This window comes from Rattus rattus, chromosome 18 (assembly GCF_011064425.1).
Source record: "Rattus rattus isolate New Zealand chromosome 18, Rrattus_CSIRO_v1, whole genome shotgun sequence".
Taxonomy (NCBI): Eukaryota; Metazoa; Chordata; class Mammalia; order Rodentia; family Muridae; genus Rattus; species Rattus rattus.
The window spans coordinates 640,462-663,782 of NC_046171.1; the positions used below are offsets into that span (position 1 = coordinate 640,462).

At 48.1% G+C, this 23,321-nt stretch overlaps 1 protein-coding gene across 3 annotated transcripts in view; it reads right to left on the reverse strand.

The window, feature by feature from the left end:
- The window catches only part of Adarb1 (adenosine deaminase RNA specific B1), a 127,444-nt gene that overhangs the window by 16,849 nt on the left and 87,274 nt on the right, over positions 1-23,321 (reverse strand). Inside the window, exons 3-8 of one of the 3 annotated variants that reach the window (XM_032889290.1) lie at positions 21,717-21,791; positions 17,406-18,340; positions 13,127-13,241; positions 9,655-9,823; positions 8,523-8,671; positions 7,058-7,226 (exon numbers count right to left, since the gene is read on the reverse strand). In XM_032889290.1, the coding sequence (XP_032745181.1) occupies positions 7,058-7,226; positions 8,523-8,671; positions 9,655-9,823; positions 13,127-13,241; positions 17,406-18,340; positions 21,717-21,744 (1,565 nt within the window). In that variant the 5' untranslated portion in view covers positions 21,745-21,791. Of the gene's footprint in view, positions 1-7,057; positions 7,227-8,492; positions 8,672-9,654; positions 9,824-13,126; positions 13,242-17,405; positions 18,388-21,716; positions 21,792-23,321 lie in introns of those variants that run through there. The other 2 variants (XM_032889289.1, XM_032889291.1) reach the window with 2 other exon arrangements.

The window sequence follows — 23,321 nt, forward strand, 5'->3', positions numbered from 1 at the left end:
GGAAGACTCCTGATTGGAAGAAGAGGACTCCTGACTGAAAGAGGAGGACTCCTGACTGAAAGAGGAGGACTCCTGACTGGAAGAGAAAGACTCCTGACTGGAAGAGGACTCCTGATGAGAAGAGGAGGACTCCTGATGGGAAGAGGAAGACCCCTGACTGGAAGAGGAGGACTCCTGATGGGAAGAGGAAGACCCCTGACTGGAAGAGGAGGACCCCTGATGGGAAGAGGAAGACTCCTGATTGGAAGAAGAGGACTCCTGATTGGAAGAAGAGGACTCCTGACTGAAAGAGGAGGACTCCTGACTGAAAGAGGAGGACTCCTGACTGGAAGAGAAAGACTCCTGACTGGAAGAGGACTCCTGATGAGAAGAGGAGGACTCTTGACTGGAAGAGGAAGACCCCTGACGGGAAGAGGGGGACTCCTGACTGAAAGAGGACTCCTGACAGGAAGAGGAGGACTCCTGACTGGAAGAGGAGGACTCCTGACTGAAAGAGGAGGACTCCTGACTGAAAGAGGAGGACTCCTGACTGGAAGAGGAAGACTCCTGATGGAAGAGGACTCCTGATGAGAAGAGGAGGACTCCTGATGGGAAGAGGAAGACCCCTGACTGGAAGAGGAGGACCCCTGACTGGAAGAGGAGGACCCCTGACTGGAAGAGGAGGACCCCTGACTGGAAGAGGAGGACTCCTGATGGGAAGAGTGCTTAAGGCCCAACTTTGAACTTACCCTGGACTACTGTCACTGGATGGGCACCGTATGCCCAGGTGACATCCTGTTGAACTGAAGGAGAAATGGAAGGTAGATGGGTACTTCATGGCTCACAGCCAGTAAGCAACAGGGAGGACTCCACATAAGCAATTGCTGAGCTGCACTTGGGTAGATCTGCACCCAGTCATGCTTTCCCCCACTGCTCAGGTCCTCAGATCTCAAATCCAGACTAAGGGCTAACATAGCTATTAACATACCAAAGCAGATGCTGGCTGTTGGCTCTCCCAGCATCCCTCAGTCCCTACCTGTTACAGTCCTCCTGTCTAGGCTGCCCTTCTCCCAGCTGCTCTTTCCTATGTAACTCAGCCATTTTGGCACTGTGGTCCTTTTCTGGCATCTTGCCCTCTTGGCCTGTTCCTTGTTCCCCTCTCTCCCTCTCTTCTCCCCATCTCCTCACATGGTTCTGCCCAGTAGGCTAGTTGGTCATGTTCTGTCTGGACTCTCCCAGATGACTCTGGCTATGTCTCCCTCACATCTACAATAGTCCTTCTCTTCCACCATACCCAGGAGCAGCCATGTCCGACTTCGGCTTCTTCTTTTCATTCAAGGCCAACCCAGCATTAACCTGATTTTTCCCTTCTGTCCCAGCAGATCTTAGGACTCCACTTTAGGAACAGATCGACCTCTGACTTATGGCAAAACCTCAGCTACACCAGGGGCAAATGACACCACTCTTGCCCTACCTGTTTGTGCCCTCTTCTGAGAGCACCAGAGATCTGGCCCTCAGTCTCTCCCTGTAGCAGCTGGCACAGCCCTGGGAAGATGTTGGCTGGTCTAGTCCACTCCCTTCCAGGAAACCCCAAAAAGGTCCTCAGAAAACAGCTCATGTCCAACAGGCCAACTTCTCTTACCAGCTCCTCTCAAGCTTCAGCCCAGGCTCCAGGTCGGCTGCTCTCCCTGCTTCAGCCTAGAGGACTGGGCACACAGGTGCCTCCCACTGAGCTCCCTCACAAGCCTTTTACATAACTTAAGCTTCTAGTTTCTATGACCTCCCTCAGCCCACAAAGAAGGCCAACATGCTGAATGGACAACCCGTAGTTCCTGGGATGTATTCTTTCTACCCTCCAAAAAGGACATTAAAACAGCCTTCCCCATCCTTAGAGAAGTTCTGAAATGATTCAGCTCTTGGAGGCCCAAGGGCTCCTTTCGGATGCAGATGAGAGGCCTGCTGATTTAGAAACTTAAGCAGAACTTAGTCCCCTGGGCAGCAATGCAGAATCTTGCAGAAACCAGCATCTGTCAGGAGTCATTAATTCTGAGCACACACTGCCTAGAAGATCCCAGGAGCTTCTGGAGCTCTGAGGCACCGGGCAGAAGACAGAGCCCTTCCTTCAGCCAGCTCTCCCGAAAGGCAGGCTCATGCCAATCAGCCTTACAGAGAATAGTTACTCTCACTTCCCCAGACCACAGACCACAGGGCAAGGGCATCACAGATACAGCCAGATTCCAGGGGGCAAAGCAGCACCAAGTAACACACACACTGTAACCACACACCTACAGACGCCTGCTCAGTTTCCGCCTGGGCCAGGGCGCTGGATGAAGAGCTTCTCTTTTCAGGCCCCGGGAAGGGGACTCATTTGTCACTACAAGGCCAGGAGGTCGCCCCACCTCCTGGCTTTAGGCCTGTCGTGCGGGGTTCAGGACTGGTCTGTGGCTTTTTTGTTTTGTCTCCCTAGGTTATTGTTTGAAGATGGACTACAGTGTTGTCAGCTGAATCCACTGCAGAGCCTAACCTGGTCCTGAGCACCCAGGGACACTGACCGGAGGACAGACAACAAGACAAACACTGACCTGTGCGTGATATCTTTCCGCAACCCTTGCTCAGTGAGTCTCCTTTCTCTCTGCCTCCATGTCACAAGTAACCTTCAGAGAAAGGCACTTATAACCTTCAAAATAACCCTGCATGCATTGTGGCTCTTCCAGGAGCCTCCCATGCCTCTGCAGAAGTCCCCTTCCCCATCCATGAAGCAGGCCTGGCCTGCTTACCACTGTCCTGATCAAGCGAATGTGCTGAACAAGCCTCCTGCCTGCACCTGGATCTGACTTTCCCTGCATCCTTGGGCGGCAGCACAGGCCATAGACTTAGGTCTCTTCCCAGGGCCTCACTGTCCTAAGGACAACCCTTCTGGGGCTGCCCTCGCCATCTGGCAAGCTGAACGCTATGGTCATCTCTAGTGCCTCCTTCCCATCCTCAGCCTAGGCCAGCTCTCCGTGCTCTTCTACAGGAGGAGCAAGTGGCCTCTGCCCAGGGCATCCATTCAGATCTGCGCACGGCCCCTTTGTCTTAGACAGTAGCGGGAAGTCAGTGCTCGAACAGTGCAGACAGACAGTCTTAAACAGCACCGGGAAGACGTCCTCAAGTATCCCTCACAAATGACGGGGACTTAGGACTTTCTTGGGGACCACCAGCAGTCAGTTCCATCACTAGACCTAAGAAGGAACAGGCAGGAGTCCTTTAGACTGAAGCATCAAGGGGTAGACAGCAAAAGAAGCTGGGTAGAAAGGTGAGGAGGCTCTCCCGCAAAGGTGACTTTAGGCTGGAGAGACAGCTCTGCAGTTGAGAGCACTCACGTCAGTGCTCACGACCTCTTGTAACTCTACCTCCAGGGGATTCAGTGCCCTTTCCTGGCCTCGGAGTCACCGTCAAGTTTATAGTCTTCCTTCATACAGATACACATACACACTCATAAGTGAAAATAAATGTTAAATATTAACTATTATATACAATAAGTACAGGTTTTAATATGCTTATAATTAAATAAAATAGTATTTATTTATTTATTTAATTGTCATTTGTTTACTTATTTATTTTTAGACAGGGTCTCACTATGCAATTCAGCTTTGAACGAAGGATTCTCCTACTTCAGCCTACTGAGAGCTGGGATTGGGTATACACCACCATACCTGGCTTGTAATTTTCATTAACTGAATTTAAGCAAATTTGACTACAGATCTATGTAAGTGGGTATAAAATATACAAAGCCGTAATCTGTGCTATTGAGAAAGTGTGAGGGAGTGGAGCTGAAAGGAAGAGTTTTGTACACATCTGAAGTCACGTCACTGTCAGTTTAAAGCAGAATGCTAGGATGTTAAGATGCTTTATGTGCAGAATCATAAGCTCCAGGGTGGAGAGACGGCTCGGAGTTTAAGAGCCATCTAGAAGTGCTGTTCTAGAGAGCCTAAGAATGGTTCCCAGCATCCACATCTGGGGGCTCACGACTGCCTGTAACTCCAGCTCCAGCTGTATTCAACATCTTCACACACACCTGCACAGACATGCACACACATCATACACACACACACACACACACATGCACACGCACAGGGCACACACACACACAGCACACACACATATACACAGAGGCACACACGTACAGAGGCACACACAGACACACACAGCACACACACACACAGAGGCACACACAAACAGAGGCATGCACACGCACCCACACCCACACACATGTACATATTTAAACAAAAACCTTAAAGCCACAAAGGAAGCTCTGTAGCAAATAAAAAAAAATGATATTCCTATGAGGCTATTTTAAAAGGCAGTAAGAGAGCAAACCAGTAAATCAATAAAAGGAGAAATAAAATTACACTCACACAGAAATAACAAGGTGAGCCTTCCCTACCCAGACTGTTTTAACTGTTAACGGACAAGACTTCCCTGATGAATGAGAGTGACAAAGGGGTTAATAACATAAGGGTGAATTCTGTCTTAGGAGATTTACTTCAGCACGGAGGACACAGGTATTGCTGAAAGTGAGTGGATGAGAGACGATTCCTGCAAGAAAACCAAGTGAGCAGGAATAATTAGATAACAGAGATTTTTAAATTAAACTCTGGAAAGAGACAAAAGATAGAATATGATGATAAAGGGCTCAATTTACCAGCAAGACAACACATCGACGGGCCAGCAAAGTGGCTCAATGGGCGAGGGCTCTACAACCTGAGCTGACCCCTGGGACCCACAGAGTAGAAGGAGAGAACCAACTTCTGCGAGTAGTCCTCTGACCCTCATGCACCGCCTGCCAGACAGACACGCAAGGGTGCTAAAGGGCAACGGCATCAGACAGCAAGCCACAGAACAACTTCTGGATATGTGAGGCCTGGAGGAGGAATGGACGGCAGCAGAATAAGGTTAGGGAATGCCAACACCCACTTTGGCTATGCTCGTGTCAGAAGGAAGAGCGAAGTGGAAGCAAAAGCTTTAGAACACTGTAGACCGTCTGGGCCTGACACACAGAACACCCCACCATCAAAGTGACAGACACACAGGCTTCCCAAGTGCATCGAGAACATTCTCCAGGGCAGACCACACATCAGCCTCAAAACAAACTTTACAGAACTCAAGAAAAATTAAAGCATACAAGTATCTTTCTATAGAGTAAAGGTATAAATCGGTATAAAAATGCAGATTGAAACATTAAACATATGGAAATGAAATGCAGGCACCAGCAAACCAAAGTCTCAGGGGAACTTACATGCATGAAAATAAAAGCAAACACACAATGCATGAAAATAAAAGCGAACACACAAAAGCAAAGTCTTATGCAATCTCCAGAAGCCCAGAAAGCAAACAACTCAGAGAAAAAAAAGAATAAGGTTTAAGGGTTCTGCTGGCTGATTGTAAAGATATCAAAATAGTATAAATGGATAGTAATCAAAGCACTGTGATCCTGGCTTACAAATGTACAGTGCAACAGAATAGAAGGGACTGTCTACAGACAAGCTGTCATACGTACACACGCGCATACACACACACACACACACACACACACACAGAGAGACAGACACACAGATACACACACACACAGACACACACAGACAGACACACAGACAGATACACAGACAGACACACACAGAGACACACAAACAGACATACACACACACAGACACATAGACACACACACAGACAGACACACAGACACACAGACACAGAGAGACAGACACACACAGACACACACACAGACACAGACAGACAGACACACACACAGACATACACACAGACAAACAGACAGATGCACACACAGACACGCACACACAGACAGACACAGACAGACAGGGACACAGACAGACAGACACACGGCAGACACACACAGGGACACAGATGGACAGACAGACACACAGACACACACACACCCCATCTGGACAACAGGAAGAGTAAACATTGCACAGCAGGCACAGACAGCAGTCCACTCAACCTGGAGGTTTGGAGCATGTAAACCGTGGGTTTCAGCTAGGTATGCTCAATTGGTCCAAAATCTCAAACACTCCTGGTCCTCATTTTTCTTCTCTTTAGCTAGGCATTGCCCAACTTGCACCATGCTTGGGAAGAATGGTCCAAGGCATAGGTATGATGAACCCAGCTCCCTATGAAATCCGCTTCAGAGAAAAACCGAGGCAAAGTGCTCGTGACAGTTGAAAAGATGAGTGGTTCCTACGTGATGACTAGGTTTCATGCCACACTGTGAGATGTGTCTCCCTGAGCTTGTTAGGACATATCGGGTTGGGCATGTGACTCGTCTGATGTGAAGGAGACAAAAGGCACACGCACGCTATGTCTATGTCAACTCCAAACCTTCTGGGTGGCCAGTCAATCCAGAACTGCTTTCCCTGGTGCTACAGGGTCGTGTTCTGAAGGGAGAGGCTTGATTTTATATACGTTGGCTTACGTTAGCTGAAACAGAGAGAGAAGAGCTGCTGGAGCTTGTACTGGCATCTGAGGAAAGAGATTTCTAAAATCTGACCTGGATCTAAGCTCCCAAGAGAAGCGGCTTCCCAGGCACGTGGTAACTAGAGCACTGTGTGCACCGAGCTCTCTCCCCGGCCTGGGATGCCTCACGTCGTTCTAGCTGGTAAAGATCCATTACCACAGTGTTAACTGATGGGCACAGCAAGGGTGGACACTGTGTTCTCCGCTGACAAGGAGACACTTGTGTGTTTTCCTCAGGGAGTAATTCTGTAAAACACAGCCTGTAGAATGCCCAACACCATCAGCTTTGCCCTGATACCGATGTTGAAAAAGACATAATAAAAGGCAAGATGAATGTCTGGAAGGAAGCAAGTGACGTGGGAATGAACACTGGAGTGTCCTGTGCCATGGTCCTCCTTGTCCCTCCAGATAACCCCAGAAGCACCTGAGGAGGACCTTAGTCCCTAGAGAACTAACTCTTACAGCAGCTGAGCAGGGGGTGAGGTAGAGCACAAGTGAATCTGAGTGGAGCTAGGAAAGGGCTTGTGCCAATCGCACGTGTATGGTGAGGGGCGGCCCATGGCCTTACCGTGCTATCTTGTCACTGCAGGACATGGTGAGCAGCCGTTCCCCCTGCAGCACCCCGTCCCAGGTCTGGATGCTGGCATTTGAGCGCACAGGGATTGTTCCCTCGCCAGACTCTATTTTAGTCCGCAGCTGTCCCCTTGCTTTGCGATTCGGATGTCTATCAGCTGGTTCTAGAAGAAAGAGAGGGTTCGAAACCCACAGGCAATAAAACAGATAACATACTGAAAAGCACATCTAACATACCAGACTTTAAAGTGTCATTTATAGATATGTATGCAAGCACTTACTTAAGCCATACAAAAACACATCCCAGTAAATATATAAAATTGAACTGAAAAGACACGATACACAGCACACTTATGAACGTGGGAAAAGGTGGTTTATGTTTACATCGGCTGAGATGATGCTCTCATTAATGAGTGGAAACAAATGGAGAAAGATGCTGAGATTTGCTAATTCTGGGTAACAAAGTGTTTGTTACATGTTACTCTTTGTATTTTCATCTCTTCAAAATCCAATACGGAAGTCAATCCATTGGGAATGTGCACAGATACTCCCAGTGATTAGCAGTGAGGAATATGAACATGGGTGACTCTAAGTTTTTATTATTATTATTATTATTATTATTATTATTATTATTATTATTATTATTATTTTGAAAATAGTAATTATTTACAGTGAGCATCACTGTTTTCTTTTTTTTAAGATTTATTTATTTATTTTTAAATGTTTTTTTTTTTTTTTTTTTTTTTTTTTTTTGGAGCTGGGGACCCGAACCCAGGACCTTGTGCTTCCTAGGCAAGCGCTCTACCACTGAGCCAAATCCCCAACCTATTTATTTATTTTATGTACAGTATTCTGCCTGCATATGTGACTGCAGGTCAGAAGAGGGCATCGGATCCCATTACAGATGGTTGTGAGCCACCATGTGGTTGCCGGGAATTGAACTCAGGACCTCTGGAGGAGCAGTCAGTGCTCTTAACCGCTGAGCCATCTCTCCAGCCCATCACTGTTTTCAAAACCCAGGAAATCCATTTGGAAGACCTGGTGCTTGGGCATGAGAATAGGGATTTACGTATGAACTGTCATAAAGTTGCAGTGCTAGGGTGGCCCCCAGAGGATGGAACAGAGGACAATAGGGGCCGCCCCACCTGTGTCCCCCTGCTTTGGTGGTGCAGCCTCACCGTTCACACTCACTGCAGACTCACTGCAAACACAGGATCGCTTAGCACTTTCCTCCTAGAGCTAACATTTTTCACTCATTAATATTCTTTAACTAAATCAGGAAGAAGGAATTTATGCTTTTACAGGGACTCTTATCAAAACCATACCCAAGGCTGAAATTTTAAAAAATCAAAAACTTAAAAAAAGAACTGAAGAGGAACACGGATGTGGATGCGTTCTAACACTACAGTATATTATGTTTTCTTAGAAACCTGTCAGCTGGTGGGAGTCTGGCGCCATACCCTCTAGCACGGGCTCGTGGGGAGAGAATATTCTGGCGTCTCCGCAGGGTGAGGTGCTGATGTACAGGTGGAACTGCACGGTATCCTTCAGCCGGAACCCACCCCGCTCTGACTTCTGAAATATGGACTTTTTCTGGTCTTCTTTGTTACTGCAAGGGAAAAGTTACAGGCGTGACAGTTAAAGGCCTACGGGTTCAGACTGACATCAGAGGCCGGGGCTGTCAGTAGGGAGAGGCAGGTTTCTGGAGACGGTATCCTGCTATGTACACCAGGTCGGCCTCGATCTTGGGATTCTGCTGCCTCAGCTCCCTCCTCCTGCCGGGATTTACAACTGTGCACCCCCTTGTCTGGCTTGAACCGGAATCATTGTTACCCATGCTTATGGTAACGTTTATAGTATAGGTCCATTCAGTGATCAATATGTCATCAACTGGGAGTGAGCGTTCCTCCTCGGGTGTGATTACAAGGTAGAAAGACCACAGGAAGACACTGCACTGTCAAGGAAAGCCGGCAGGTGCGAGATCAGTTCTGCCATGCCCAGTGACCGAGAGCCATCTTTTCTTTTTGGTTTGTTTGACTTGTTTTGTGGCTTCCCCCTACTCCTTTTCATGACATGGTTTCCCTGTGTAGCTCTGGCTGTCCACGAACTAGCTCTGTAGACTGGTCTGGCTTCGAACTCGCAGGTCCACCTCCCCTGCCTCCAAGGGCTGGGGTTAAAGGTGTGCACCGCCACCTCCCAGCTAGGAAGAGATTTATATTTACAGTGCATGAGACAAAAGACAGCATCTGAAATATGGACTTGAATTTACGACTATGCTGTTTCTGTGTCTATGTCTTACGTAAGTGTGCGTGTGCATGTGTGTGTGTGTGTGTGTGTGTGTGTGTGTGTGTGTGTGAGAGAGAGAGAGAGAGAGAGAGAGAGAGAGAGTTAGTCCGCTCTAGTTCATGACTGAGCATCCTGGGAGAGTGGGACCCGCTCAGACAGCATCACAGGACAGCAAGGCTGGGCTCAGCCTGCCTCAGGAGTCCTGAGGATTCCTCGGTGCTTACACAAGTGAGCAAAGGTGAGGCAATGCTTTCTGACGGAAAGTATATTAAATAGCTTCCTTGGCTGGTTCGCGCCTAAACTTACTTTAAGTAAAGCTCGAGCTGTGCGTATAGAAACCTGAGCAGGGACCTTCGGGAGATTATCTCCGCGTGGCAGTCATTGAGAGCCAGGCCACGGTCACTCATGTATTCGCCGTTGATGCACTTCGTCCCTGTCGAAACACTTATCACCTTGGCATCTTTGACATCTGTACCTGAAAGACAGGAGAGTGACTGGCAGCCAGTGAACCGTCCTGATTGACATGTGCTCTGGACCACTCAGGGTCAGCTGGACACTCGACAGAAAGAGCCTCTCCCAGAGGCTGTCTGCACCAATTCCAGGAAGCTACTTCCTCATCCTGTAGTCTACACCCTAAACTTAATGTGGCCATTTCCACTGGCATCCGTGGGTGTTTGAACATTCATTCACCCTTGACTACAGGTACGAAGCTCTATACGGTAACTACTACCTGGCCTGGAATTCGTCCTGAAGTGAAATATTAAAGAGGCTAGGAGGAACGACTTACAGGCTCAAGAGTACCGGAAAACGGAGTCAGCTTCCATTGTTTTATTAGTAATCTTTCTCACTTTCCTACACCAAGAGTGAGATCATACACAATGTGACCTCCGGAGAGGGAATGTCATGATTAAATCCTGTGAAGCAGGTCACTGACCCAGACATGCTACAGTGACCTGAATATGGAAGGGGATGTGTCTCAGTGGGAGAACATATACCCAGCATGTGTGAGGCCCTAGGATTTATCCCTAGGAGGACTGCTGCCACCACCACCACCACCACCACCACCACCACCACCGCCACCACCACCACCACCACCACCACCACCACCACCACCACCACCACCACCACCACCACCACCACCAGAATCAACAAACCAATCCTGAGTATGGCCTCAGAGCAGACTCACAATGATGGAAACAGATGTGTGCTACATGTTGAGAGTGTTAGTAGTCCTGTCAACCTGACGCTCTGGAATCACGCAGGAGATAAATCTCTGGGCATTATCTGTGAGGGGCTATCTAGGCCAGGCTGGCCTTTGGGAATACCTCTGAGAGATTTTCTTGATTAGCCTAGCTGAAACGAGAAGACCTGCCCACTGTGGGCAGCACCATTCCCTGAGCTACATAAGAGCTGAACAAAACACTCTTCTCTATTTCTTGACCACAGATGCGATGTGATCAGCTGCCTCAAGCTCTTGCCAGGTGACTTTCCTACCCTGACGGACTTCTCCAACTATGAGCTGAAATGACTCCACCTGAGCTGTTTTTATCATGACATTTGATTATAGCAACAGGAAAAGAACTAAGACACAGCTATGTGGGAGGCACTGTGCCAGGAGTGTTAGCGAATCTTCCTCACCGCTTATCCTCACAGTGTCCTCTGAGAGCTTTGTTTCCATTTTGAAGAAAAGAATTGCAGCTAGCAGGGATCAATAACCTGCCTGAGGCCATTCAACCAGTGAGAGCACTGAACCTATGGGCCCAGGTCCAGTTCACTGGCTTTAGACTTTGGTCAGAAAAAGATACAAAATGCTAGTAGTTAAACTTTTCTGTTTTCTGTAACAGAATTCCTGGGAGAGCAGTTTAAAGGGGGAATGTTTTATTTTGACTCACAATTAGAGGTTTTACTCTGTTGTGGCAAAATGGGACAGAACAGCCTAACTCACGGTGGCTGGAGGCACAGAGGATACATGCGTTCACCGGCCTTCTCCTCTTTGCCTTTTTATTCCCTGGTCCCCTTGCCTATAGCATAGTTCCGTCCTCATTCAGGCTGCCCCTCTCCACCCAGCCCCTCTGGAAAATCCCTCACGGACACACCTAGGCATTTCTCAAATTAATCAAGATTAGCCATCCTAAGTCCACTGGGAGTCAGCCCAACAGCCAAACATCCTAAAGCAACTTTCATCCTTGGTCTCCAAAAGGATATTAATGAAACGTGCCTTTAGTTTTCCTCTAAGTGTGTCATAATCTTAACAGTCCCGACATTGTTCAAATCCAATGTCTACTGAGACTCAAGGCAGAAAGCTTAGCTGTGAGCCCTGTAACAATTAAAGCACATTTTACACATTCCTAACACTCAGTGGTAACAAACCTCCCACTCGGAATGGGAAGAACAGGGGACGAGCAACTGTAGATGAGCCTTTTGCTACAGTGTAACCTAAATTTCCAGCACGCTCTGGGTCCCCATCTGGAACCTTCCATGTGTCCTCATTCTTGGTCAGCCTGGTCTTCCGAGCTCCACAGAATCACCCACTAAGATGAGCTTATGCACTCTAGGGTCTCTTTGGCCCACATCTCCAACAGTTCCACAATTCCTCCCACAAGCCACTTCCAAAAGGCTTTTCCGAACCACACCATCTATCAGTCACAGCAACAACCCCGCTGGTGTCACAGACGGCACCAAGTTCCTGTCATGTTTGTCACTGGTATGACAAATTCGTGAGGAAACTCCAGGATCTTTCTTCTTACTTTGGCTGTGTTTCTGTTTTCAGTCCATTGTGGTGGGAGGGTGTGGTGGTGACCAGGAGAGGGGTGTATTTATGAGTGTGTGAGGGTGGGGTGTGGGGGTGAGGGAAGGGAGAGGAGAAGAGAGAGAGAGAGGATGGGAATGAATATGCTTAGACTAATGGGCTTCCCCATCCTCTGAACCACTGGCCTATGGGATGCCACTGGACATATCTGGGTGGGTCTTCCAGCCTTGCTGCTTTCTGGAATGCCCTCAGAGCCTCATCTCTGAGGTGAGCTTTACCGCTGTCCAGAGTTTCGGATTTGACAAGAGTTCCTCTGCTCTCCATAGAAATCACTCTGCTGTGGCAGCAGTGACACTTATGGAGCAGAAAAGGTCTATGCTTTAACAGAAGTCAGAGATCATAATGTGTTGCTTCCAGAGTACACCAGGTCAAAATGGTGTCACGTGGTAATACAGTATGCTTTTTCCAAGGGAAAAGGACACGTTAAAAAGTTGAACTTTTGGGGGGCTAAAGAGATGGCGCCTGCTGCTCATACAAAGGATTCAGGTTTAGTTCCCAGCACCCACACGGCAGCTGACAAACATCTGTAACTCCAGTTCCAAGGGAAATCTGATGCCTTCTTCTGGCCTCTGAGGGCACTGTGTGTATCATACATATAGACAAAGCACGCACGCATGTGCGCGCACACACACACACACACACACACACACACAAATCCTTTTTTAAAAAAACAACATTTTGAAGGAAAAGAGTTTTGTTTTGTGTACGTTGTTTTGTTTTGGGGGTAGGGGGTTGCTGGGGTTGACCTCAGGAACCTCACTGGCAAAACATGTGTTTTACCGGTTAAGCTGTGTTCCCAGCTCTAAGGAGGAAAGAATGGCTTCCACAGACAGTTCCTATATTTGTACATGACAGATGCATAAACACAGAAAGAATAAAGGGGAGCTTTCTGTTGGCATCACAAGGTTGAGGGCATTATGCTTTTCAAACCCGACAGCAGACAGCTTGAACAGAGTGCTTGATGCTTACCTGTGGTCATCACTACTCCAGAGAGCACTTTCCTTCGTGCGTGAGGGGAGGAAAAGTTGTCTGTCAGGTCACTGAACTTACCCAGGACCAGGCGTGAGACAGCATCTGCCAATACCTGGTGGAGAGCAGAGACCAAATTTAGGGCCAGGGGTGGAGCCGGTCTCCCAGTGCCAACACGTGCTGTCTAATTCAAAGACTCTTACAGTCCCACTTCTACTCTAGAAAACCCACACGGGCACATCCAGCAAGTGTGTGCGTGCGTGTGTGTGTGTGTGTGTGTGTGTGTGTGTGTGTGTGTGTGTGCACATGCACAATGGCAGTGGGCAGAGACAAAAGTCATCAGTGGCCCCTGTGCCTGATGACTAATGCAACTGTGGCATAACTTATGGGTGTGACCAACCACTTTGAAATTGAATTGGAGGCCTACTCCACAGGAGGGAATTCATGCCTGGCTCTGTACACCTGGTCCAAAGCCCACGGCTAGGAAGCTCATGGCCATTTGAGAGGAAGCCGTTGCTCATGTTCTGCTGAAGACATGCTGTCGAGCTGCTCTGTAATATTTGTTTAGACTTAAGGACCAGTGCTGCCCGTCGCCTGAGAGGCATGCCTTTGTGCGGCCTGCACTGCTGAGTGTAGAGGGTGATGACAGGTAAGGTGATGGGGATGAGTACCTGGTAAATGCTGAGCCCCAGACAGACTAAGGGAACACTGGAGAAGGGACGGACAACTGTAGAGATAGAGGTGTGATAAGGGAAGAACACCGTTTTCAGGATTCGACATGGCAGCTGCCATTGCCTTGCCTTAGGGAGAGCATTAGTGGCTACCTGCCCAAGGCCTGCAAATGGGGCTGGGCTCTGTCTACCAACATTCTATCATGGATAGGTGTATTGCTGTCTTTTCTTGTCGCTGTGATAAAATACGCTAGCAAAGGCAGCTTAAGGGAAACAGGGTTTATTTAGCTCATAGAGAAGTCATAGCAGCAAGAGCTTGAGAGAACTGGTCCCATTGTATCCACAGTCAAGAGCAGAGGGCAAGGAATTAATGCATGTATTCTAGTGCTTGGTTTGCTTTTTCTATGATTAGACCATCTAGGGCTCCGTGGTAGGGAAAGGGTTTTCTCCCCTCATTAATATAATCAAGATTCTCCCCACCCCCCAGACATGCCCTACACCAACCTACATATAGACAGCCCTTCGATAAGACTGCCTTCCCAGGTGACTCTACATCGTGACCACAGTATTGAGGGAGGGTGTGGTTTTGAGGCTCCCTAAAGAACCTTGGGAAGTTAACAGTTGCTGGGGGAGTGGGAGTCATTTTCCTTGGTGCTGCAGCTACTAGTAAATGCCCTTGCTCAAATAAAGAACCCCTCACCCACGCCCATGCAAGCAGCCCCAGTTAGACATAGTGGGTCACACACAAAGAAAAGAAGCCATGAAGGTAGGAGGGGAGCTTGTTGTTAAGAAGGAGTTCAGCGAGAGTGGGCAGGCATAAGAGAGGATACTGGGAAAAAAGAAATGATAATATATATATACATATATATACATATATACATATATATATATGAAATTGTGAAAGAATGGATTTTTAAAATAAGTTTTAAAGGTTTTTATTTCATATAAGGGTATGCTCCAAGTGACTTTCCTGCAGAAGCCTGAGCCTGTGAATCCCGAGCCAGGCACCTATGGGATATATACCATGAAGCACAGGCAACTGAAGAACACGGGTAGCTCTGACTCTCCCAGAAGGACTGATGGACCTGACCCCGTGTGTCTGGGGCTGTACACAACAAAAGAATAAGATCCTAAACGCAGCGGGGCACAGCGGCCTGAGCCTTTAATCCCAGCACTTGGGAGGCAGAGACAGGTGGATGGATCTTTGTGAGTTCATGTTCAACCTGGTCTATATTGAGAGTTCCAAGGCAGCCAGAGCTACTTATCTCAAACAAGTAAATAAGTAAACAAACAAACAAACAATAGAATGAAATATCCTACATCCCAACCACTTACCTTCAACGACATGAACAAGGGGGAGGACCTGCTTTATACTGATGCTATACACTACCCTGGCACGCCTGCTGGAGCAGAGAACCGCAGTTGTGGTATGGCCAACACTACCTGACTTTAGCCCCGCCCCACTCTTGAATCATCAGGAAGGCAGACAGTTCTCAGGCCAGGGATGCTGGGCCCAAGCCCTTTAAGAAGTATTTCAGAGAAAAGCAAGAACTTACATCCTTCCTGGATCACAGGGCGTGATCCTCCCACCCCCACCTCTGATACACAGCCACTGGGGTTGGTCCTGGAAGTCCCCTCAGAGAAGGCCTTACTGTTTCCATCCTCCGTGGTGCATACATTTCTGAGCTACCCTGGGTGTGCCTGTTGTGCTTCTGAGCAGAGGTGTGAGGAGGACACTGTTTCCAGACAATGGCTCCAAAAATCGATGCTCTGGAGAGCAAAAATCCTTTCCTCTGGAGAGGTCCAGAAATCAATGCTCGACCTCTTCAGGACCCAGCGGTAAGCAGCATAAAGAGGCGGAGGGGTCCAGCCTACCTCACCATGACTAGGTTCTCACAAATGCCACTTGCCTCCCAGGTCAGGAGTTCGGTCCTTCCATACAAAGCCACGGAGGTGGCCAGTTAAGAAGGCAGGGCCAGCCTGCTGTGGTGTCTTGAGCCTTTAATCTCAGCACTGCCTGAGGCAGCAGATCTCTGTAAGCTTCAGACCAGCCTGCTCTACATAGAGAGTTCCAGGACCATCAGGGGTAGATAGAGAGACTACCCTGTCTCAAAACCAAACGACAAAACAGAAAGCAGGGTTGAGGCCACCTGCCCCAGACCATCTGTCCGCTATCCCTCTGTGGCATCTGAAATAGTTTCAGTGGTCTGGCAGTCATTGTCAACGTCAAGGGAAGACAAGTCACATCAGATGGTATGTTGAACTCAGGTCAAAAGATTTTAGCAAATCTACACCTGGAAATCAAGTCACTTGGGATATAGGACCATTGGCTTGAAAAATAACCACTGAACCAGTTGGTTACTCTGGAGGGATGTTAATAGTGACTAAAAGGAAACAAGTACTTGTTTGTCACAGGATATCAGTAAGACACTAAGTCCACTCCTGAGATGTACTTGACTGCTTTAGGCAAAGCAGAACAAATCTTTTCAAACCAAGATTTGGATTTAACCCCAGCACTCAGGAGGTAGAGGCAGATGGGTCTCTGTGAGTTCAAGACCAGCCTCGTCTACATAGCAACATTCAGTCTAGACAGGGTTTATAATGAGACCTTGCCTTAAAAAGAAAACAGTAAATTAAAACCAAGAACTATGGTCACCTCAACTCTAGCTGTGACAGGCCAGAGAGAAAGGGCCCCACCTGAGGCCCAGGAGAATGGCCTTCCTATCCACCACATTTTCTAACTTGTTACCTCAACTGCTTCCACACTAAAGAACATTTGGACAAAAAGGGCTTAAGACAGAAGACTGAAAAACAGATGCATGAAATCAGCATTCCCAGGACCGAGCACAGCCAATGATCTGGGACCTGGTGAGGACTGAAGTCCCTTTCCCTTCTTCCTCCTTCAGAGACCCATCCTGAGCTACCCTAAATTTCCCCTTCTTTACTGTGAGTTTTCTATGAGGGCACAAACTTGAGTGGCTGTCCCCATCCAGTTGGAGCAGGGAGAAGCCCACAGAGGTGCCACATAGGAAATCTGGCATGTAGAGATGCCTAGCCACTGGCCAGTTCTAAAGTGTTTATGAAATAGCTCCCCCTCCACACCCCTGCCCTGCCAGCAGCTCCCCACTGCTCTAGGGTAGTGCTTTATCTAAATCCTGACCCTAATGGGGACTTCAGCGGCAGACTGGCCAGCAGCCCTTATTCTGGGCATGAGTTCTCTATGAAGATTCAAGGAATGACCTGTCGAACAGAGACAAAACTCCAGCATTTGGGCCCCCTGCCCCTTCCCCAGCAAAGGCTTGTTGTGGGGTGAGGGTCTCTTTGGGGGATGGTTCAATGGAAAGGGAATTGTGACTGTCCTGGTGAGGGTCCTGAGGTATCCCTGCTGTATTATCATGACCCTAGCCAGCATCAGGAGACTAACTCAGATTCTCAGTGACCAAGTGACCATGGAAACTGAGGCAGAGTTACTCCATAGCCGGACTTACCCGCAACTGCTCAGGGCTTAGTAACATAAGGCATCAAAACCAAAAGTGAAGACTAAAAGCTGCTTAGAAACGTCATTAAGGGCAATGGCCACTCATCGGCAAGCACACATTTTTCCTCACCTGTGGCAAATGCAACTGAAGACCCTCACTGAGGACAGGCTGGCGAGATGGTGTTTGGTCCAAGTGCAAATTGAAGACAGTAGCCAAGGCAGACTGTGCAGCCCGGGCCTTGGCAAGCTTCTTGTTTCTCCCTGAGCCCTCAAAGAACTGGCCATCTACCACCACGGACATGACAAAGCTCTTGGCATGGCTCTCCCCACTCTCGGAGAGGAAGTCATACTTCAGCCCTGGGCGCAGCTCATTCAAGATCATCACGGGGTTCTTCCCACTTGGGGGTGGGAATGGTGGTGGGATGGGCAGAGGAGGCTGGGTAAGGCTGGCAGGCACTGGGGAGGCTGACAGGCTAACGTCTCCGCTTGAGCTGAAGGAGTCATCCCCGTTGGAGCCTACATAGAAGGGTGGCTCCGACTTGTCTGGAGTCTCGAAGCCATTGAAGAGCGTGTCGGGGAAGTCCGCCTGGTCAGACGTGAAGTCTGTGTTCACAGAGAGGGTCCTTCCCATGGCCAGGTGGGCCTCGGAAGCGTTGGGAAACTGGACAAAAGACCGCAGGGCCTTCTCAGCAGCATGCAGCTTTGCCTTCTTCTTTGTAGGGCCGGAGCCTTCGAAGACCTGCCCGTTTACCTCCACAGACATGACAAACAGAGGCGCGTGCACCGGTCCCGTCTGGGACAGCAGCATGTACTGTAAGCCTGGTTTGATCTCGTTCAGCTGCATCAGGGCGTTCTTGGGTAGAACGGGCCCTGGCGTTTTCCTTCGCTTCTTCAGGCGGTACTTGGAGTGGCCATTGCTGCCCTCCTCCAGGGGCCGCTTCCTGCTGGTGCTCCCACCACCCCCGTTGGAGAGCGGAATACCCTCGCCAGGCCCGGGTGTGCTGCTGTCCTTGGGGGGCATGTTGTCCAGATTGCGGTTTTCTTTAACATCAGTGCTGCTGGAACCTGTGGTGCCCAGAAAGAGTAACTTACAACGCCTTCGTTGCAGGATCTTGTAAATGCAAAATTTATAGATTCCTTTATCTCTTTGTAGCTGGGTAAGTGATGTGTGTGTGCATATTTCCTTCCTCAACGCGAACGTGAGGAGCCTACGCTGACCAGAGAGGCAACTGCTGGGGGCTGGAACCCATCTGAGATTTTCTTTTTTAAATTAACGGACCTATTGCCTCTCCTACTTAGTTCATCGATGTCTTCTGCACGAGAAGATAAACATTTTAAACTATTTTCTCTGCCAAGGGCATCCTAAATCTTTCTAGCTTATCAGGATGTGTTACGTGTTAGGCTAATCCACAAGACTCACACTAAGTCTGATGAGGTGGCCTCTGAGTTCGCCAGCGCACGGGCATTTCCCTCAGCCTGAGCTTCCTTCACAAGGTTACTGACCTGAGCAGACAGCAGTGTTTAAACTTAAGCACTTCTCGGGAGAGGAGGTGCCGTTTAGAAACCTGTGTTCCCAACTGACTCAGCTCTTGAGGTTCCAAACATCTGATCGACACGTGATAATTTGGTTTAGTTTATGAGTCGATCATAGAAAGCTGCTTACGTAACAAGGTAAAGCACTGTGACTTTATGGAACTTAGTTCTGAAGAATAATGCAGCAGCCATTGAAGACTTTCATTCTATTTCAGCACTATTGGCTTCAGATTCTTCAATAAATTTTATGCTAAAAAAAAAAAAAAAAAAAAAAAAAGCCCCATAAGAACGGGGCCGAGTGCTGGAGTAGCGGACAGGCCGTGGTCCCTAATTTCACAACATGCCAGCAAGCCTGCCCTTCTGAAAAAACAGCTGGTAGGCTTCCAGAATAACTTGGTGGCCACACCTTTTAAATGTACTTTACAGGGCAAAATAAAGAAGACGATTTTGATCTTTAAGGGAAATAACCGTCAGGCCTGGTGGTGTACATCTGCTCTTTTACCACTCAGAGGGGTAGAAGACCCATGTGGCTACCAGGGCCGTGGCCTTGTCACAACCTCCCGCCAAGCAAAAAGACTGTCCTTTCTACGTGGGGTGTGCTCGGTTCTCCCTGGTTTACTAGGCCTTCTGAAAGGATGAGTCTCCTCTACCGCCCAGTTTTACAGCCCTGTGCACTGGGCCTGCACAGTGTTTATGCACATCCCCAGCCACTATCTCCTAAAACCCGAAGTAAACCCTAACAGATGAATATATTCGTAACTAGGGTGGCTTCGGGGGTCTGTTTCTACCATGCAACACACCAGTGGATTTTCTCTGTGTTGAGTATTCTGCAAATGTTCCTCAGTGAGCCCGTGGGCAAGGTTAATGTGGTGGACATCTTGGTCGTTGCTGCCAGTCTGATTCGGCTGATACAGCAAAGACTACGGAGACAAGCTCAGTCCATGGAAAATCTCCTGTGTGAGGTGGGGAGGGGTCTCTCAGTAGACACCTCAGTCTTCTCAGAAGACTCCTGACACACACGCCACTTCTCCCAGCTGACAAAGCTAACGGAATGGGCACTAAATTTTCATTTATAACATCCTCCAGCAAAAGACCGGTAGGTTACTCCTTTCGGTACTCAGGGAACAAAAGGCGAGAAGGCAGAGCAGAGACGGACAGAGATTAATAAAAGGGAGAACATCACACGCTACATCTGCTCACAGTTCACGTTTCTCAGTAAACAGAATTATCAGCATAGAAATGCACGTTAGCAACGAGGCACTCTGACACGCATTTAGCCAAACGTTAGTGAGGCCAAACAGCCAAACACTCTCAGAACTAAGTTAACAGTCAAGACTATGAGAAAAATGCACTTTCTGTAAAAGTGGAAATCGTTCTCAACTCTTACTTCAGAAATAAAGGTACCAATCACATGGTATAAATAATGCTCCTGGGGAAACAAAAATAAAACACTCCAATTAGAGACAGAGCCCACGGTCAGCTGAAGCAGCCACTCTCTCCGAGTACCACGCTGCTACATTTAGAATGTGAGGTGAGTCACAGTGCAACCTTAATTGCTTTTAAAATCACAAGAGATGCACATGGCTGACGTTTTTAAGTTTGCACTGGACCCCAACGTTTCTTGATATAAGAATACTATTTGGAAGGACACTTCCTTAGTTGAATTACCCAAGGCTCAGTGGCGATAGCCACAGCTGGAGACGAAACCTAGTCCCCAGCCAGCGGTAGTAGGGACACCTTCGCGTACTCCCCAGGGGGTACTGGCTTGGCACAGCACTGGAAAACTGAAATGCAGATTTAAAACCTGGCAAAGCTGAGAGTGACGGGTGGATCTGCCAGCAAAACTCCTCCACAGCTTAAAACACCGCAAGAGCAGAACTAAGAAGCAGCCAGTGAACTGTGCGTGGTACCCACATTAGTGCAGGCAAAAGCATGCCAGCTACACTGCTTAAATGGCACTGGACTGCTGCCTCGTGCCAGCCAGTGGCCATTCTCAGAGTAGATAATGTCTGCCGCACGGCCTACCAGATCCAGCATGGCAGTGGGGCGCAGACTGGCCTCACACAGTGCTGTTAGGCTCCGGGTGTCTAACAGTGGCAGAGTGACAGCCCCTGCCACTAGGCTGAGTCACAGAAAGCGTGCTGAGCCCGGGTCTCACCATCATGCCACCCCCTGGAAAATGCCGTTCTGATGGGCAGCTGCATGTTCTTCCTTCAGACCAGAGCACCTGAGCTGGAAAAGTGCCTTCTTCCAGACAACTTCCCAGTTAGACCTGCTCCTCTCTGGGACTGAGGGTGGGCGGAAGTGACTGGTGACTCACAGAGAACGCCAAGGGAGGAAAACGCCGGTGGGTGTGCCCGAGGCCCCATACCCGCAGCCCCGTGGAAGACGCTGGAGAGCAGAAAGAGCCCCAGTGAGGGTTTAGCTCACACTAGCACCAATCACGGTCCAGTCTTCAGAGACTAAGCTCATGTGGACTCCCTTCCCTCCAAGGCGGGAGCAGCGACTGTCTGAGGGGAGCTTTATGAACCGTTATCCCAGTGACCGGGTATCTGAGTCAATCGGAAAGGTTTTCTTGAGTTTAGAGTGGCGCAAGTTCAGAGCTTTATTACAAGGACCACAACTTCACGTGAAGCCACACGGCATTATGAGACAGGCACCTAGAGGCATGTTTCTGGAATAAAAGTGATGGTCCCATGATGAGAATGAGGGATGGAAACTCTAGATAGGTGGCTGTAAGGAAAATATCCACAGTAAATATTGCCTAGTAGACAGAAACCCACCCCTGCCAACGGCCCCCAGCGGAGGGAGTGTCAAACTGTTTGCTTCTACGGATCACATTTACAAACATGCTAAACGTTTAACGGATGTGAACTATTTGGCACTATGTGATAGGCCTAGATCTTACTCATATTCTCTTCGTCTTCTATATCCATGGTAAAATGCTTTTGAGGGCTTCTTGACTGGCGGAGACCTCTTTTGTCTGAAAGACAGCAAGAAACAACGTTTAGTGTGTGGTCCTAGCAAAATGAGGTGTGGAGTCTTCCTGTACTGACCACCGTATCGCTGCAATTGAAAAACAAAACAAACAAAAAACCGGGGGCTGGAGAGATGGCTCAGCGATCAAGAGCACTGACTGCTCTTCCAGAGGTCCTGAGTTCAATTCCCAGCAACCTCATGGTGGCTCACAAACATCTGTAATGGGATCCATTGCTCTCTTCTAGTGTGTCTGAAGACAGGGACAGAGTACTCACATACATAAAATAAATAAACCTTAAAAAAAAAAACCTGTAAGGAGCCTGCTATCTGATAAGAAAAATTCTCAGTTTCTTTCACTTCCTCTCATCATGTTCTGGGCCACCAAAGAGTCTAGGCCCTGGACATAACTGTCTTATGTGGAGAGGGACACTGGAAGTAAGAAAGGGGTCACTACAAAGGAAGCCTAGGACAGTGTCCAGGAACCTCATGCTCTTCATGTTCTACCCCCGGGGAGTAAAGGCTACTAAGGGGTCTAGGACAGAGACAAGGAGGTAATAGCCTGCTGACAACAGCCATGTCCTAGCCAATCAGAGAACCTAACAAGACTCCAGCTCTTTGCCATCTACCCTCTCCTAACAGAACTACGAATGGGTGACAAAGTGACCTCACATAACAAGACACCCAAGTATTTCACACACACTTCCATGCATCCCAACAGCACATCACAGGAGAGCAAAACGTGTGTAGTAGCTTAAATCTAACACAATTCAATCCAACACGATTGCTTCGCCACACACAACTCCCGCTTCACTGGCAGGAGAAACTCGAAAAAGATCTGGAGAAAAATACAGTTGCCCAATCACTAAAAAACTCAAGGTTTTCATCTTCCAGATTATTTCTGATAAGTTGTAATTTAGAGAAAAAACATTTTCAAATTTTGAAACAAACATTGCTTCGCCAACAAAATTTGCTTTATCAATGTCAGTAAATTCCGTCTTTAGGAGAATGGTGATTAAATATGCTAACAAGTACATACATCTCATAAAACATTCACATATAATACATACGGACCTCATGACAATTATTTGTTAGTAACTTTGCTCTCCTTTGTCCCCCTTGGTAAATGCAGTGTCAGATACTGATGGAGTTTCTATAGAATCTTTTGTTCAAGGGACTGGAGACATGGATCAATGGTTATAAGCACTGGCTGACATTCAGAGCACCCAGATTTGATTCCCAGCACCCAGAGGGGAAATGATGCCCTCTGTGGCCTCCATGGGTACTACATGCACATGGTACATATACATACATACATACATGCTGGCAAAACACCTACAAATATAAATCTTAAAAGTGCAAGTTTTCTAGGTAGCTATAACATTTTATATTAATTCATCATCTTTTTATTTGTTTGTTTGTTTATTATGAGTACACTGTCACTGTCTTCAGACACACCAGAAGAGGGCATCGGATCCCATTACAGATGGTTGTGAGCCACCATGGGGTTGCTGGGACTTGAACTCAGGACCTCTGG